A 16,929-nucleotide genomic window follows, 5' to 3' on the forward strand; every position below is an offset into this window, starting at 1 on the left:
AAGATGGGAAAACATCTTTTTTTTACACCCCTTTTTCTCGGCCCCTGCTTGATGGATCATACGAAAACCTTCCACGCACAAGATGACTCACTATGACACTTTTTTGAGAAAATTTCGTGAAGATTCATGAAACGGTGCTAAAGTTTTAGGCAAGTTAAAAAATACTTTCTATGGAAACATTGTCCTAACTATACCTACTGGTGACCGCCAGTAGGTAATATATACATATATATTACTTAGGAGTGGAGTTAAGAATAGTAAATCTATATTTACCTATATAATTTTACCTTTATTATTGTGGTAGTCGCTGTAGTCAATAGTTTTAAGTGATATTTTGTTACTCAATATTGTGCCATACATTCGAAAGCTCAGAACTCCCTTCAGTGTGAAGACGGATAGAGCTAGCACTGGCCATGTGAAGACAAATAGAGTTGGCACAATAAACATAACTAACACTGACCTTCCTAGCAAGTAACTGGAGTTAGCACAGTGAACACTGATCTTTCGGGTGGTGGGAAGGTAAAGAAGGAGAATTATTATTTTAGATCACAAAAGGGGAGATACAGCAAGCACCCATCTTCATGAACATGTAAAGGCAGATGTGGGAATCAGCACTCACTGAATATCCTGACGGTGCAGAGACAGACTAAGCTAGCAAGGATCTCTGCTATTTTTGGCCATACTGCACCAGATAACCGAGTTAACTGGCTACCATGGACATGTGACAGGAGAAAGAGGAGATAGCATAGTTATTTCACCCAAAGGATGCATGTAGTATATTAAAAGCACAGCCTTACCTTGAGTGGCAATAAAGTGATTGGACCTGTGATAGCCCTGCAAGAAAAAAAAAAGTGTTGAAAGTTGTAGCTTGCTCTTTAGGTTATCGGCCACAAAGTTCAACTTTCCAATAACACCTTCCTTAGGACATGAAAAATGATTAATAAAATGATCAGACATGTAGCAATACTAACGCCACCTTTGAAACTGCCTGTTACGATGAGAATAATTTCTGCAACGAGACAACTCAATTTCTGTACGTTGGTTGGGGAAAATACCTACCTGCACCACTTGATACTCCCACTGAACAGAACACTTGAATTACAACAAAAATGATGTACTCTAAAGCCTAAAGCACCCTCCACTGATTGTTAACCTTAACCAGCAATATCTGCACTGAGGAACCAATAACCATATGAAAGCCAAACATTTAACCATGTACTAAATGTATTAAAAAAGCTAAGCTAAAGAGCTCTCAAAGGGCCCAAATTCAAGAAGAATGTGTGGATTACCCACAATGCAGCAGGGTGCTCCTCGTGATGGCGCTACACATGTTCATTGCCACTACTCAGTAAGCAAAAACTAATAATGCACACTAGAAATTACTCTCTCTTCGGGTTAAAGTTGCCCTGACATGTTTATGAGCACAGCAACTATTTGATTAAAGAAACTGCAATAGAGCTTTATTCTATGACAGGTGGCAAAACACACGTGGAAGTGGGCATTCAGCACTGATTCATGGTGCTTAAAGCAGGAACTTCTGACATGTATGCACTTGCATCTCTGAGCAACGTTCCCCTCAATCCATTCTGTACATTTTCTTTCAGTCTGTAGGAAATGTAAAACTTCTGTAGAAGAAACACTGGGAAACACTGACATTTGCATTGCGATTTTCCTGTTCCAATGCGCATGGCTTGGCAGCCACATTTAAAGTATATGGTGCATCAAATGGCACAGCACTGCAAGGCATGATAATAACATGGAAAAACTTCGGTGTTTTATCATGAAAGAACACATTAACTAAAAATAATGTGTAACTTATATTTTAAAAACCTTCTGGAAAATTATTTTGGGAATGCTGCAAGGATAAGTATTTTTAAAAATGAAAATGTGGCTGCAGAAATATCACGATCAGTGACAGAATGGGCAAATTCATAATCATCCTCTTATTCTGAGACAAGTGTTCCTATTTCGATTGGTTCTTTATCATTATTCTAAAAATACCTCCACAGCAACAGGGAAGGTAGAATTGGAAGGTAGCCTCTTGAAGTTTCTTCTGGGCATTGAACATTCTTCCAGGAACTATATTCACTGATCAAGGAGCTTTTCAAATAAATGAGCCAGTCAAAAATCAAATTCCATTTAATAATGTAATCAGTTTATCTCATTTTATTTTATTGTATCACCAGCATTGTTATTTTCTGATTACCTTTTAGGATGTTCTTAAGTGTTACACTGTCCTGTCAAATCACATGACAAAAATAATCTAAATGAGTTCTTAAAAATATACACTGCAGCACTCCCAAAACTAATATCTGCAAGGCAAGTCTGGATTTTGTTTATTTTCACTCCATGTTGATTTACTAAGTTATTAATTTTTTGAAAATGCTTCTTAATTCTTTCTGTACGACAACTCTCTTGTTTTAAAACAGAGAAAAGGTAACATATATAAGAACTGTGAATAGCTTCATGTGAATTCCAGGTGAAAATGAAGAGCACCAGTTGCTATATGGCAGTGGTTCTTAACTTAGGGTTTGTAGGTGCACAACTGTTTAGAAAATTAAATATTAAAAGTTTAATAAAATGTATAGTTATGTAAAAAAAATGCAACATTGATTTTTTTTTAAAAAGCACTGTGAATGCGAGGTAATGTTAAACTTGTGATAAAAAATAAGTGAGTGTACCTAGGTTGATTACTGGAGTAGCGCAAGGCGAGCAAGGAGCATCTAGTATGAACGTTTGGTGGTTCAAATGAAGAACTAGCAGCAAAAAAATATAAAGTGATACATTGCATATCGCTCTGAATTTTAGAAATAAACCCACATTTTGAAAAGCTTCCATCTTCCCATTAAAATAAAAATTAGGATTTTTAAATTTTTAGTTTTACACGTGAATTCAATACAATATTTTATAATCTGTTTACTTGTTTCTGTATTTTTGTGTATTGCTTTGAGTTTCAAAAGCTAGAAATTACCTAGGCCAGGCTCCTCGGCTTCCTGTAGTGATTCAGGAGGGGTGCAAAGAAGGCCAAGGTGCAAGAACCACTGCTGTAGAGAGTCAAATGTAACTTCTAGCAGTGATTTGCAGCAGCATGGTTACCATGTACTTTTATATTAGCAGCAGGAGCTAAGCATATCTAGGCTCCTGCTTACTTCGACCCATGCAACCCCTAATCCCCTGGCACTGTTTCATTGGTATTTGTGGATATTAGTATTCCTAGGAAAAGTTTCTGTGCAGCGGTGGAACCAGAAAGGAACAATTGAGTGCAAAATACACAGTAGACGGACGCATGGTGGCAGTTTTTTTTTAGAATGCTTAGCGCTCAACTTGTGCTCTAAGCTTCCTGAAATTCCACCACTTTAAAACATCAGAAGATTACTACACAAGGCTGCTGGGCCGGTTTCTGGGGTCAAACTATTGTGCTCGCTTCAGATAAACATCGTTTGAGTATTTCAAACCCAGCTGGAGAAACTCTGGGAACATTCCAGGCTAAAAGGTGCACTTTGTACATGATGTAAATGTACCTACTTTTAAAAGGAAAACAATTTAGAAAATGTAGCGAGCCAGGATGAAAGCTCGATCAAAAAAGGAGAAAAAATATATCCATTTACATTTAAAGCAGTTCTGTGACTTCAGCACACAAAAGCATTCCAAGCGTTGGCGTGCACGATCAACAGTCTCTACTTCTGCCATTGGAAACATCCGCCAGTCCTAGATATGTTCAGACACTTTTCTTTACATGGACACATGCACCACCATGCACCTGTGCACACATATCTGCAAACATTTCACACATGTACACGTGCACACATTAACACAATAATAAATATTTGTACTCACATCCACACACACACTGACTCACATGGACATGAACAGGTAGGTTGAGATGGAAAGGGTGGCCTGCACGGCGCTGGAGAGATCCCCATAGCGAGTCTCTGGATATTATTAATTAGGCAATTAGATGTAAATGCTGCAGCCACATTGTGGCACGGAATACGCCATGGAGGACGGCTCTCTAGTCTGTTTGTGTCCCACCTGTATGTGTCTGCTGTCAGTTCACCCAGCTGCGGCACAAAGACAGTGGTAGCAGATTCACACTATGTATGCAGGGCAGGTCTTTTTACTTGTTGCTTGCTATTGGCTTCGACTGAGACCTGGATGGGATGTGTAAGGTTATCCTAGTTATGTTGGGTGTGTGCTGTCCCTGGCTGTTACAACTGCAGAATCCAATTTTGATATCCTGTGAGTGGTAAGCAGGATGGAGTTTGAGGGAGCCTTTCAGACAGCAATGGATGGAATTGCAGGGTCCCACCAAGGCATTCCCGAGGTCCTTTGTAGTGGACCAAACTCTAGGGTGTGGAGGATAGGATACAGAGTGTCCACTTTGATGGACAACTCTTGCCCTCTTCCTACTCCAGTCTTTACCACAGGTGCCACCCCCAAGAGGTTGAGAGATACCGTAGTAGGAAAGCCCTTCCGTTGTGCCTTTGTTTTGGTCTCCACTTAGAGGGTGTTCCCAGCCTGAACCCTTCTTCCTGCTGACTCTGTAAGACAGACGGGGGTTTTACCAGTGCGGGAAGAATAGGCAAGTCAGGAACTACCTAAAACTGATCATGATCTAGACCTGGGAATGACACAATTTCTAACTTAAACGTGGAATAAATATAAGGCAGAAATCCCAAGTAAAGGATTTCTCCTTGATCAATACCAGGAGTCATACACCGATGGATGACGATTCAGCACAACACTGATAAGATAGAGATCATGACATGAGGACAATGGCACAAACACAAGTCTACGGACATATGGCCTAAGGAACTTGACACCCTGCCAGCTAGGTTAGGTGAAGTGAGAAATCTAGGGGAAAATACTGTCTAAGATCTGTTCCTAACACCACATGCTAAGGAGCACCTTCTACACAATGAAAACATAGCGATGCAGCTTGCCATTCCTCAAATACCAACAAAAACTGCAAACTATCTGCACTCTTGTGAACTCAAAGCACAAACTAAGCCAGTAGCTTAAATCTTGGTGACCCATGCTTCATAAAATGCTAAATTGAATGAATCCAAAAATCTACAGTAAGATTCCTCCACTTTCACCAGAAAAGACATGGCGCCAGTCCTGTAAATACTTCACTGGCTAGCTGGTGTTGGGCCTTCAATGTGCAAAGCACTTTGCATAGTACCCAGAGCCTCCCAAGGGAAAGGGCCAGTATACCTTCAAAATACATTCAAACAATACAAACAAAATAGGACACAGTGCTCCAGGCTAGCACCATCTTACAATAAGAAATCCATATAGGGATCTACTTTCTTGGTACAGGCCACCAAGCTCTGGAACTCATTCCCACTTGAACTCAATACATTCAGGAGCATTTAAAGTTCGGAAAAGAGCTGAAAACACTTTTGTTCTTATGATGAATATAAATATAAAATTGCTAGAATCTAAAATGATAATTCTAATATTAATAGAGCAAAGTCAAGAGCTACTGAAAAGTACAGACCAGCACATTATACCAATAGGACAGACAGAGGCAGCCACCCCATATTGAGGAACTTCATTCAACATTACTTCACAATGATATCGAAATACGGATCGACTATAATAACTATGCCTCCTCAAACAACATTGGAAGTATTTGCTGCAAAACTCTGTCGCTAAAGAACGCAAGCTCTCCAATGACATGTGTAATTCTAACCATAGCCCACTGCACCCCAGACTTCACAGAGATCGTATATTATACCTACCCCACATTCTACCTAATACCAGAAGATGGAGTACAATTAAGTTGATGCTTATGACCACCCTCTTAGTATCTATTTGATATGAGCCATGTTATCATATCATATCCATATAATATCATATACCAATTCATTACCTGTTCCCTCATTGGAAATGGAATAGGGATATACTGTATTGAAGGACTTGTGCCACGCTGCGGGCAACTGGACAGCACAGAAACAGTTTATAGCAGCACATTTAACAATAACCTGATACTAATTAGATAAGCCTGCCGAGACCAAAGAGATCTGCCACATTCTGATGATCAATGTAAGACTATCATATCCCACCACGCAGGTCCCAAATAGTCACATACTCTGAACATAGATATCATTCTAAGACAAAAAAGATGACAATAACACACTCCATCTTGGAAAACCTCCTCAGTGGACATCTCATAATGGCAACCCTATAAAGAAGATCAATAACCTCTCAAGACACCAACATGGGAAAGAATCTAGAGTACATAAAAGAAAGATTTTTTACACAATAAAAAGGAGCCGGTAGAGCTCATCAGAACTGCCCTCTTAACACATATTGTAAAAATGCATTTCTACCTCTCACACTTCCTCATCAATCACACTGTCAAACACTGCATCCCATAACATGATATGGAAACACACCTACCATAAAAGCTCAAGCTTGCCAGGTTAGGGCTACTTTGAAGGAAGAAGCAAACCAACAGCTGCGGAGGAGCTATGGAGGTACCTTTGCACAACGAACAATCTGCCTAGAAAAGGAAGGTTGTGAGGAGCCGTACAGGGAGAACTGAAATTGGCCTGCTGTACCCCAGAGAAGACACTTCGGCAGATGTACGACCAATTTTTGCTGTCGCAAAGGGGATTTCAGCCCCATTGCAAACGCAAAATTGGTCAGGCCAATGCACTAACCCTAATTTGCGAGTCGCTAATCAATAAGCGACTTGCAAAATAGGGTTAGTGACTCGCTATTAGGAAGGGGCGTGCCAAGGGCGTCCCTTCCAAATAGCAACTCAAAAACCCATGTATGAATGTTTTGCGACCGCAATTGCAGTTGTAAACCACTTGCACACAGGAAGGGGTCCACAGGGGACCTCTTCCTCTTTGTGAATGGATGCAAAAATATTTTTTAAGGGCAGATAGTCGTCCCGGGGACCACTGCCTGCCCTTAAAAAAATTAATCTGAAGAGTTTAAATTTTCTTTTTTAAATGCAACCGGTTTTCCTTTAAGGAAAACGGGCTGCATTTAAAAAAACTGCTCTATTTAAAAGCAGTCACAAATACGATGGTCTACTGACCCCAGCAGGCCATCATCACTGGGAGTGCTAGCCCTTCCCAATGGGTTCGCAAATTGCGACAGCCTCATTAGCTAGGTATGCAATTTGTGACCCAATCTTGAAACGCAAACAGTGTCTCAGACACTGCTGTACATTGGATTTTATGACTCGCAAATTGCTTCTCGCAATTTGGGAGTCACAAATTCCAATGGTCGTACATCTGGCCCCCAATCGCCAGACCATTTGGTGAGGCTTGTGATCTGGGGTTCCTTGCAGTGCACCCGGTGCAAGAGCAGCCTGTTCTTCAAAGCTGAACTTGAATTTGGGGCTTATGAAGTCTCCCTCATGGTCCACAGAGCCTTAAAGAAAGCGAAAGGAGGTGGTGGGAGTGCCGCTGAAAGAAAGAATTGACCGAGAAGCGGTGTGACGATTTGGTGCTATGAAACATTGCTACAGGGATAAGCAGATTAGGTAGACCAGAAGAAACCATGCCTGTGGCATCTTGGGAATACAATAGGATTCAGAATTGCAGTCAGCCTTTCATGACATTAACGAGAGCTCTGCTGCAACCTGCAGTGGGCTCCTTCCTTGTTTGGGTGGTCGGCTTGAGCTTTGGACTTGAGAAAGATCCCAAAACAAAGATTCTACCCTTTACCCGCAAGTGAGAGTGCAGCCGCCTAATCATAACCATATCAATGGCTCACTCTCTCATCTGACTCAGAGGTGTGTGTCTGTACACAACTGCACGGCCAGAGGATGATGCAAGAGGTCATTAGCCTTGGCAAAGACAATCGCTGCTGCTCTTCCGAACGTGTGGTACCATGCACATGGCCAAGAGCACTGCCCTAGTCCCAGACCGAACTAACAATGCATCATGGGAAGAGAATGCACACTGAACTGTACTGTCTGACACCAAGACCTCTGACATATATAGGAATTCTCACAGACACAGGCTTAGCCAGAGATGGGATGGGTATTTTGTCAAAGCAGAGGGATACTTACTTCTCGGTTTATCCGGATCTGTGTGACCCCAAAAGCGGGCACGTCAGGAGGAGAAAGAGAAGAGCAGAGACAAGGAAAGTTAGAGGAGAGCATTGAGGAGAAAACAGATGCTCAAAAGACAGCAGGAGATATAGGCACCTATTCACAGAGTGCAACAGCACCAGTCAGGAGAATGCACTTTCAAATCAGTACAATAGTCTCTCTTCACACCTTTCGTGTGGGGTACTCACGTCTATGTAGTTGGCATTGATGTAGTCTGCATTCGGATCCCCCTGCATGGGGTGCAGTTTCACTCGATGACGATCGTCTAGAAAAGGGAAAAATGCAAAGTTACATTGTGGAATATACAAAAAAACAATGAACGCATGAAAAATCTTATGTTGGACAATATTTGTTTCTCTCTGATGCCAGTTTCCACACATTGATATTCTTCATTGGATGTCCAAAGCAAATAATTACTAAGCAATGTTCAGACAGCAGTTAATTGCTTTCCCTATCCCAACACAACCATTTCAAACCATTTGCCCCCAGAGAACGAGTAATTCCAGAGCCATATTTGACGCCAGTGCTGCAGAAGGGCTACGTGTCAGTAAAATGATAGAAAAGTAACCTACTGAAATATACAAAGATTCATATCAGTGTGCTGAAGGAAACCACTAATGCCATCTTGACTTTGGGATTACAGGCTACGCAGCAACATGGGAATACAGGTTGACAGGCAACTGCCTTCCTCTAAACTTTGTAAGTGGGGGATGAAAGGCTTCTCTCACTCAGGGGTCAATTTACCAAATTCTCACGCAGAGTAGCAGCCAAAAATGCTGCTCAAGAAGAGAGAAAGAGAGTGCTTGAAGAAAGAGGACAACCCTACCTGGAAGGAAAGTACCAAATCCTTGGGGCAGAAACGAGCTGACTCGACGGGGAAGAAAGAGGCCAACTCAACCTGCATGAAAATGTTGATTGTACCAAGATGAAAATGACCAGAAATACATAGAAGATAAGAGAGTGGCTCAGCTCAAAAGAAAGATACATTCTACCAAAGGTTGAGCAACTTAACCGCTTCGATGCTGCGGACGGCCCCCGGCTGTTCCACGTGGTGGTGGGCGTGTGCGGAGGACGGCCGAGAGCCGTCCGAACCCCGCCCACTGATTAGAGTTCCAGCACTGCAGCGGAATTCACACCGCGGTCAAGTTGTTAACCTAGAATAAAGAGGCTGATTCTATCTAAATAAAAGAGGCCAATGCCACCAGGAAACAAGAGGACAACACTGCTGCAGGGTTTCTTCTCACTACAATTGGGAAGAGGCTTGATGTGCTATGGTTTCATTCCCACATTGCTGAAAGTATGCACATCACTGTCACACCTCTGCCATAATGGAGGCACACGTAGCAATGCAAACAGAAAAACAGTGAGTGTACCCTGGAATAAAGCTATCAGTGGGATTTAAAGTCCTGAAACAGAGGGAAACCTGACACATTTCAAAAACACTACTGCCTTCGGACAAAGACAGCGATTTAGTCAGTCAAATGGCATTTGAGTAAAAAGGGGTCTATTAGGATGGCGGGCGGACCTTCGTCTGCCCGCCACCCTAGCGGTGCTGGGACCGCCCGTCAGTGGTGCGGCGGTCCTGCACCTGCTATTAGGATGCCACCGCCATGGGGGCGGTGGCATCCCCCATCCACAACATTGTGGCGGACGGTGCTCAAAGCACCGCTGCCACAATGCTGTGGATGCACCTTGTGCATTCGCATGCACCGCGCGGTGCCTGCCACGTTGTGCATGCAAAGGAAGGGGGTGTACCATAAGTATTCCCCCATGTGCACCCTCCATGCCCCCAACACCCTGGGGGCCCGCAACGGGCACCCACATTCAGGAACCGCATGCCTTTACATGGCGACAACGCTGCAATGGAAAGGGACTTCTCCGCCTGTATTGTAATGTGGATGGCGGTATCTTGCAGACACGCCACCATATTCAGCCCTTTTTCTGCCTGGTCGACTCATTGACGGGCAGAGAACCGGCAGACGGTCTTTCAGTCCGCCGGTGATGGGAGGCGGGTGGTAGGTAATGGGGGGCGGATCACCACCGCCATACAGGCGGTGATAATCCGTCAGCTATTATAATAGACCCCAAAGTGTTTGAAACAAAGGCATATTCCAATGCTTGAGAATTACTTGTACAAGCTGATCTTCTTATCTTTCGAGCACTATGAGGGGAAAATCCCTCTTCAGATCATGTACATTTCTACAGATATATTCCATTCAGTGGCCAAATAAATCTCCTTTATCTTCAGAGTTGAAAAAAAGACGTGAGAGTTACTTTCATGCTAAGGCCCATCACTTTTCCACCAAATGCTCAGGATTTTCATTGGCTGTATCTCGGATGGGACCAATATTAATGTTCTCATATCTAAGGGAAGGTGACACTTACTATACGAGTTTCAAATCTCCCGAATGAAATACAGCAGTAACTGTTACAAGTGTTTTACCAGAAAGGGACTGCATTTAACACGTTGAGTGCTCATGACAAGGTCAGCTCGTCATGAGCCATGGCGCTCCGGTGCTCCTGACGAGCTGAGTGCGTCATGACCGCGCCCGTTAAATGGAACGCTTGCATGCTGGGCTGATTCCCCTGCTGTGCTGAGCGTTCCATTGGAAAGGGCGTGGTCATGACGAGCTCAGCTCGTTAGGAGCACCGGAGCGCCGTGGCTCATGAAGAGCTGACCTCGTCATGAGCACCGGGGCGCTGTGCGAGCCCCCCACACCCCAGCACAGCGGGGGAGACAGCCCCGCACGGAAGGGGTTAATCAAACTTGCTCCAGTACATGCATAATTCAGGTAATCGGTAGACTCTGGTGTTAGTACATCAGCACTTAGGAGCCAATCATAGTTGTGTATTCACGTAAAACATTGATTTATAGATGTAGGGGATTGGAGTGCATGCTCTTGATATTTCTAATCCGCTATAATATAGCAAAAGACCATTGTTTTTAGTTTCCCACGCCTCCCACATATATGTATGAGCTCAAGCTATCACAGATTGGTATTGATAGCTTTAATGGTTAACTTACAGTTCTGCATGGTGTCCTGTCTGCCTTTGACTTTCTCTTTTTTCTTCGACACATCCCAGCCTTCGAAGAAACTCTGCAATGAAGAACACAATTCTTGTGAAAAGGGGGCCTTGGATGCCCTCTAACAGGGGCTTTAGGTAAAGTCAAATTTCTCTCCGTAATATACTTGATTATCCATAACAAGGACTCTTGACCATTTCTTACACTGACGGAAAAACCACAATTAGGTTGGTTCTGCTCCAGGGAGTAATACTGACAGAGGGTCTTTTAACATGTACTATGTCTACCTCCTGCCACTGAATGAGTTATGCTTTATCTCCGCAAGCTCATAAGAGCAGGGGCCTTCCTTCTACTCAACTACACTAAAAGTATTCATTCCTTGGGCTTCTTTTCTGTGGCTCACCAATCCTAAGTCTGAAACCCACTCAGTGGACTTTCAAGCCTTCACTATTTGATGTGTAGTTAAATTAACACAACAAAGAGGACGATTGCCTGACTGAATGTGGACCGGTCACCAGTTACCAATGCTGATGTGAACGGCTGTCATGGTACTGCTGCTGAAAGAAACCTGGGGCTGAAGAATGGAAGTTGAGCACCAGAACAAAAAAGCATGGAAGGCTTGTGTGGGTGGTGGTTTGTAGGAAGAGGATGCAGATGGAGCTATTCCAGTGAAATTATTGATTACAGTGATACAAAAAAGCTGATCGTAGGTATAACCGTCTAACTGTTTGATTCCTAAGCCTATGCCATGTGTGTAGGCACTCCCTTCTGCTGTAGAAAAGGGGAGCAGCACCAGTTTATTCGCAGTTTGTCACTGGCCTTAATTTAGTTGGCACCAAGGAGGCACATTCAGGTGGCACTACTAAGGTAAACCGCCAACCCCCTTTAATATACCATACATGTGTCAATAGGTCAAAAAGTTATAATATATCCAATATCAAATGCAGAGGCCAAAAAACTCAAAATGATATTTATTGAAATGCCATTCAGATTTATATATTCAATATTAAATTGAATTTCATATAAAGATATGAGCATACTTTCTCAATATCAATATATAAGCACATTTAAGTGTGTAATATACACAAATACATGCCAACCCCACCTTCCATACCATTCAATAGTTACCCATAACAATTATTCACCCTCATTCAAACCACAACTCTATCCACTGTTTAAAATGAAAATTAAAGCAATAGCCTAAGGTTCTGAACATTGGAATAGAGCGCGAGTGGTCTCTTTTTACTCCATCACGTCAGCATTTCGGACAAATATCTTTACACTTCTCCTTTCCTGACTACACTTCTCCTTTACTGACTACCATTCTATGTACCCAATAACATGATCAGATATACAATAATGTAATCTGTAAAAGCACCTGTTTGGTGCCAACATCAGAATACTGGGATAATTAATATCTGTGAGAGCACTTTTAGGTATCAACTGTTTGTCAGAAAGCCTTTAGGTGCCGATGTGTGTTTCAGTGCGACACAGTTAACGGGCCTTCCACAGGGCAGCCAATATTCAATCCCCATATCTGAAATCTAGGGAAACTGGAGACGGGGAGGCAAATATTCCATTTAAAGATATTACTGCTCAGGTATGCAACCCATTACATCCTTTTACACATTTTATCTGGAGCAAAACAGAACAAATTCCCTTAAAAGCCTCTATACGGAGGACCAGGAAGCCTTGTGTGTGTACATATGCATTCCTGTCTGTTGTCACAATGGACAATCTGCACTAAACAAAAAGAATGATATTCTCAGTAAGGGGTGAGATTTATCAAAAGGGCTAGCTGTTAGACAAGGTGAATTTGCTCAAACACCTGCTCGCATACACAATTGTCAAGTATAGCTGCCATTCACGCTCCCCACCTCAAATGTCTCTTTTATGGACTCTTGCTAACTCCCAATGTGTGGGTCAGGCCTGAGTGCAGGAAGTGGGTATTAATACCTTCTATCATCCACTGTCCCAAGAGTCTACCAGCATATTCACCTGTATGTGATCCTATGAGGGTCCGTGGCTGCAAAGCCCCAGAGAAAGCACAGGGTAGAGCAACAGACCAGGACCTTAAAGAAAACCGAATATTTGCTACTGCAGGAAAGCATCATAGGATGTGGACTGAGCTACCTGACTTCTAAAATGGCAATTTGAGAAAAGAGACAGCACAGAGAAGAAATGTAAAAAGAGTATTGGATAAAAAATGATTAGTGTTTAGAATTACAAAAAGTGAGCGGAAACGAGCATACTTCTGAGGTCGACCAGTCCTTACTGACATCTCCTAATTTCCCATCAAGTAGATGCCAATGAAAGACTACATCTCACCTGTTGTTGACCTTACCCTAGGCCTACTGGCCTATCGGAAAATTGGGTCAGCCTCCCTCAGACTAATGACTCATTATGGTATATGAACTGCTTTACATTCTCTTAAATGCAAGGGGGTATTTCATCCTTTCACTCAAACACAACATTGCCGAAATTACTAATTCATACATAAATCTTGACGAAAAAGATATCCAGAAATTGTGTGAAGGATACATCATATGAGAGAGGTGCAGAATCTGTATAAAATCTATAGAATTGTAGTTGCAGTTTCAGAACACTCCATCCATTATTTGTACGAGAGGTACAATGTGTGTATTTACGCATTGTAGGTATTATGTGAGCATAGTATGTGAGAGGTTGAGCGTTGATGTGAAAGGTGTGTGTCACAGTATGCAAGTCACAGTACTGTATGGGCAGTGGAGCGTGGGATTTGCGGTACAGTATGACTGCAAGAAGTTTGTACTTTATAGACATGGAAGATAGAATATGTGTGTAGTTGGTATAGTGTGAGTGAAAGTTATAGGAGAAGTGAAAGCCAAACGCATGGGTTCAACCCGAGCAGTCTGGGTGCAATTGGCTAAGTATGCATGCACAAAGCATTGTATAGTTTTAAGAGGTATATTATATTTTCACAAAGTAAGTTAAGGATGTGATAGGTACAGTAAAAGAAAGTGGGAAAAAAGATGTAAGAGTGCATGGCAGCAAGTGACTGGGACTGCTACAATAACTACAGTAAAGGTGTGAGACAGAATATGTGTGTGTGGTACAGTACGTTTGTATAAGAAGTGTAAGAAATACAATGTCAGAGTAAGAGGTAAATCTAGTATATGAATGAGAGAATTAATATGGAAGGAAAAGGCAGCGTCAGACTGGCCTGTAGGGCAATCAGGCAGTGTCTGATAGGCTGATCTGACAGGTCAGTGTGTGGGCCGGTTTCTGTCTATTTGTGGGCCTGTTTTATGGTCTGGTGGGCCAGTTTTTACTGTTGATTTCCAGGATATTAAAAAAATATTGCCTGCAGCAAACTCAAAATCCATGCAGTTAAAAATGTGCCCCAGGTTGAAAACATAGGCCACGTTTTTAGCTAACTAATTCCCTAATAGGGGCTACTTATTCTGGTGACCAAGTCTATTTACAGTCCCAGGCCAACTCTGGTGAAAGGTACCATATTTTCTGCTGAAATGAAAGAGCTCAATCAATTATGAGCTGTAGCCAAGGGTCTTCTGGCCTCAGCGGACTGTTGCTGAGTGGAGCAGGCTCCTCTTTTGGTAATAGATAGCAATAAACAGTAGTAGTATTGCACATCTAATTTAGCAAAATTCTATGAATTTGAATACAACTGAAACTGAATTTACATTTACAAAAACAACTTAGAATATAAGACAAAGTGACTGACTAAAATAAACACTTAAACTCTAGGTTAGCTGCTCCAAACTCAATGAAACAGACTTCCACTCACATGCTTCAGAACATAATTGTGTTTAAGGCACTGGGTATAGAACATTATTTTGAATTACATGCGTTACACTCAAATCTAATGCCAGTATCAGCATGGACAGCTGACAAACAATGCATTTCAATCCACTTAGGTAATGAAAAATAATTGCCAAACAAATTACGTGAAACTGCACCTGCTTATAACATGGCAAATTAAATCACATTTGAAAAACATTTGCTGAAACAAAATCTAAACAAACTGCAATGAAATAAACTTCATGACATAAGAATGCAAACATGAAACCACAGTATTATGGATACAAATAATCTCTTTTAACGGAATCAAAACTCAATTTAATTGCAAACAAATCAAGATGGCTTTAGGACACCATCTGAAATTAAGCTAATTAGATAGCATATTATTATCCTACCAGTGTAATAAAATATAATCCATATAATTAATATAAACAAACAAAAGTAGATGCCTTCAAACCAAAGTCAATTATCACACTAAGTAAAATGCAAGTTCTATCGAAAAATGGAAAATAAATGTAGCTATTAATCTAGTTTGCATTACAAAAGGTAGAAAACAATCAAATGAGGGCAGTGATGCATGGGACATTGAGGAGTACTATCTGAACTCATACTGGGATCTCATTACAAAAAAGCCCGCTGTTGAAGTTCACAGTAAAGAGTTTTCAAGAAAAACAAATGTGCTTATCTAATCAACCACTAAATGACAGAAAATGCACAGCATGTGAATCCATAAATATTTTAGCTTCAAAACCATGCTTAACATTGTCCCAGAATCTACATATTAACATGTCGATTGCAAAAGCCATACAGAAAAGCTTTGAGGAAATAGACATTTTACTTTTTCAATCAACCATTAGACATCACAAATAAGCACAGCATGGTAATCTATACAACAGAATCCTGCTTAAATAACAAATATAAGTGAGAGTACCACTAAATGAAAACCCAAACAGAATTCATAAAGTAAGTGTGTGACAAAACCTTGGAACATATTCACATTTACTTAGTATCCATGTACTAAAGACTGAAAACTGTAATTGCTGTGTATTTTGAACCAAAATCAATAGAATGCAAATATATCCTGAAACTGTAATCAAACAATTCAGACTAAAATTGGACTCTATTAAAAACTTTAAGACTATTGCAACATTTGACTGGAAAATGTATTAAATGCAGTTTTCTATTATAATAGAAAGAAAATATAATTGAAACATAGATGATGCACAAAAATTGAAAAGTAGTTAGGATAGTAAAGAGGATTACATATTTATAATAAAAACTCTCCTAACAAGAAACATAGTTCAACACATTTGGGAAATCAAGTGAATGCAATTAATCTATTCAAATGAACAAAATATATTTTAATTAAAGGTATTAAATTATGTTGGATTTACTATAGTAAATCCAACATAAGACTAATTAGAATCCAAATATCATACATTTGGAATACAACATAATGTAAATCCCTTTAACATGAAAAATCTAAATTTTGTGCTACGTGACACCCAGTTTAGAAAACAAAATTATCTGAATGTAAATGCCTACTATAAATACAGATTTTGCCGCAATTCACAATTAAAAAACAATATAAACCTGTGTTTGGAATTGCTCAATTAGACCATCTTTATATCACATACAAAACAAACATGGTGGCCAACAGTGCACCAAAATATCAAGCCACTTGAATGTATGTGTTTTGACATTTTGCCAAACATGAATGTAAACAGCCTTTTAGTTTGAAAGCCAGAAATTGTTTGTGTACCAAAAATTATGACACAAAATACTGGAATGAATTAAAAGACTAGGTTCTTCCAAAGATCTAAATGTCTTTGGAGTCACAAATGTGAAAATACATTTATTAGAACACAAATATTAGTCTTACATGTGCAGCAATATATGCAAGACAGTGATGATTAAAATAGAAGACAGAAAGCAGACAAGTCCTTATGCTTACCAAAGCTGTATACAAAGTGGGGTACTGTACCAAACGTATGAAATGGAACTACATGAATTTCAAATACTA

At 40.9% G+C, this 16,929-nt stretch overlaps 1 protein-coding gene across 2 annotated transcripts in view; it reads right to left on the bottom strand.

Annotated features, from left to right (window-relative positions):
* Window positions 1–16,929, bottom strand: part of PTPRU (protein tyrosine phosphatase receptor type U) — an 816,311-nt gene that overhangs the window by 111,871 nt on the left and 687,511 nt on the right. The window contains exons 17-20 of one of the 2 annotated variants that reach the window (XM_086957511.1): window positions 11,106–11,178; window positions 8,269–8,345; window positions 8,039–8,056; window positions 798–834 (exon numbers count right to left, since the gene is read on the bottom strand). In XM_086957511.1, the coding sequence (XP_086813637.1) occupies window positions 798–834; window positions 8,039–8,056; window positions 8,269–8,345; window positions 11,106–11,178 (205 nt within the window). The remainder of the gene's footprint in view (window positions 1–797; window positions 835–8,038; window positions 8,057–8,268; window positions 8,346–11,105; window positions 11,179–16,929) is intronic. The other variant, XM_086957512.1, reaches the window with a different exon arrangement.

Source organism: Lissotriton vulgaris, chromosome 2_1, assembly GCF_964263255.1.
Source record: "Lissotriton vulgaris chromosome 2_1, aLisVul1.2, whole genome shotgun sequence".
Lineage (NCBI taxonomy): Eukaryota > Metazoa > Chordata > Amphibia > Caudata > Salamandridae > Lissotriton > Lissotriton vulgaris.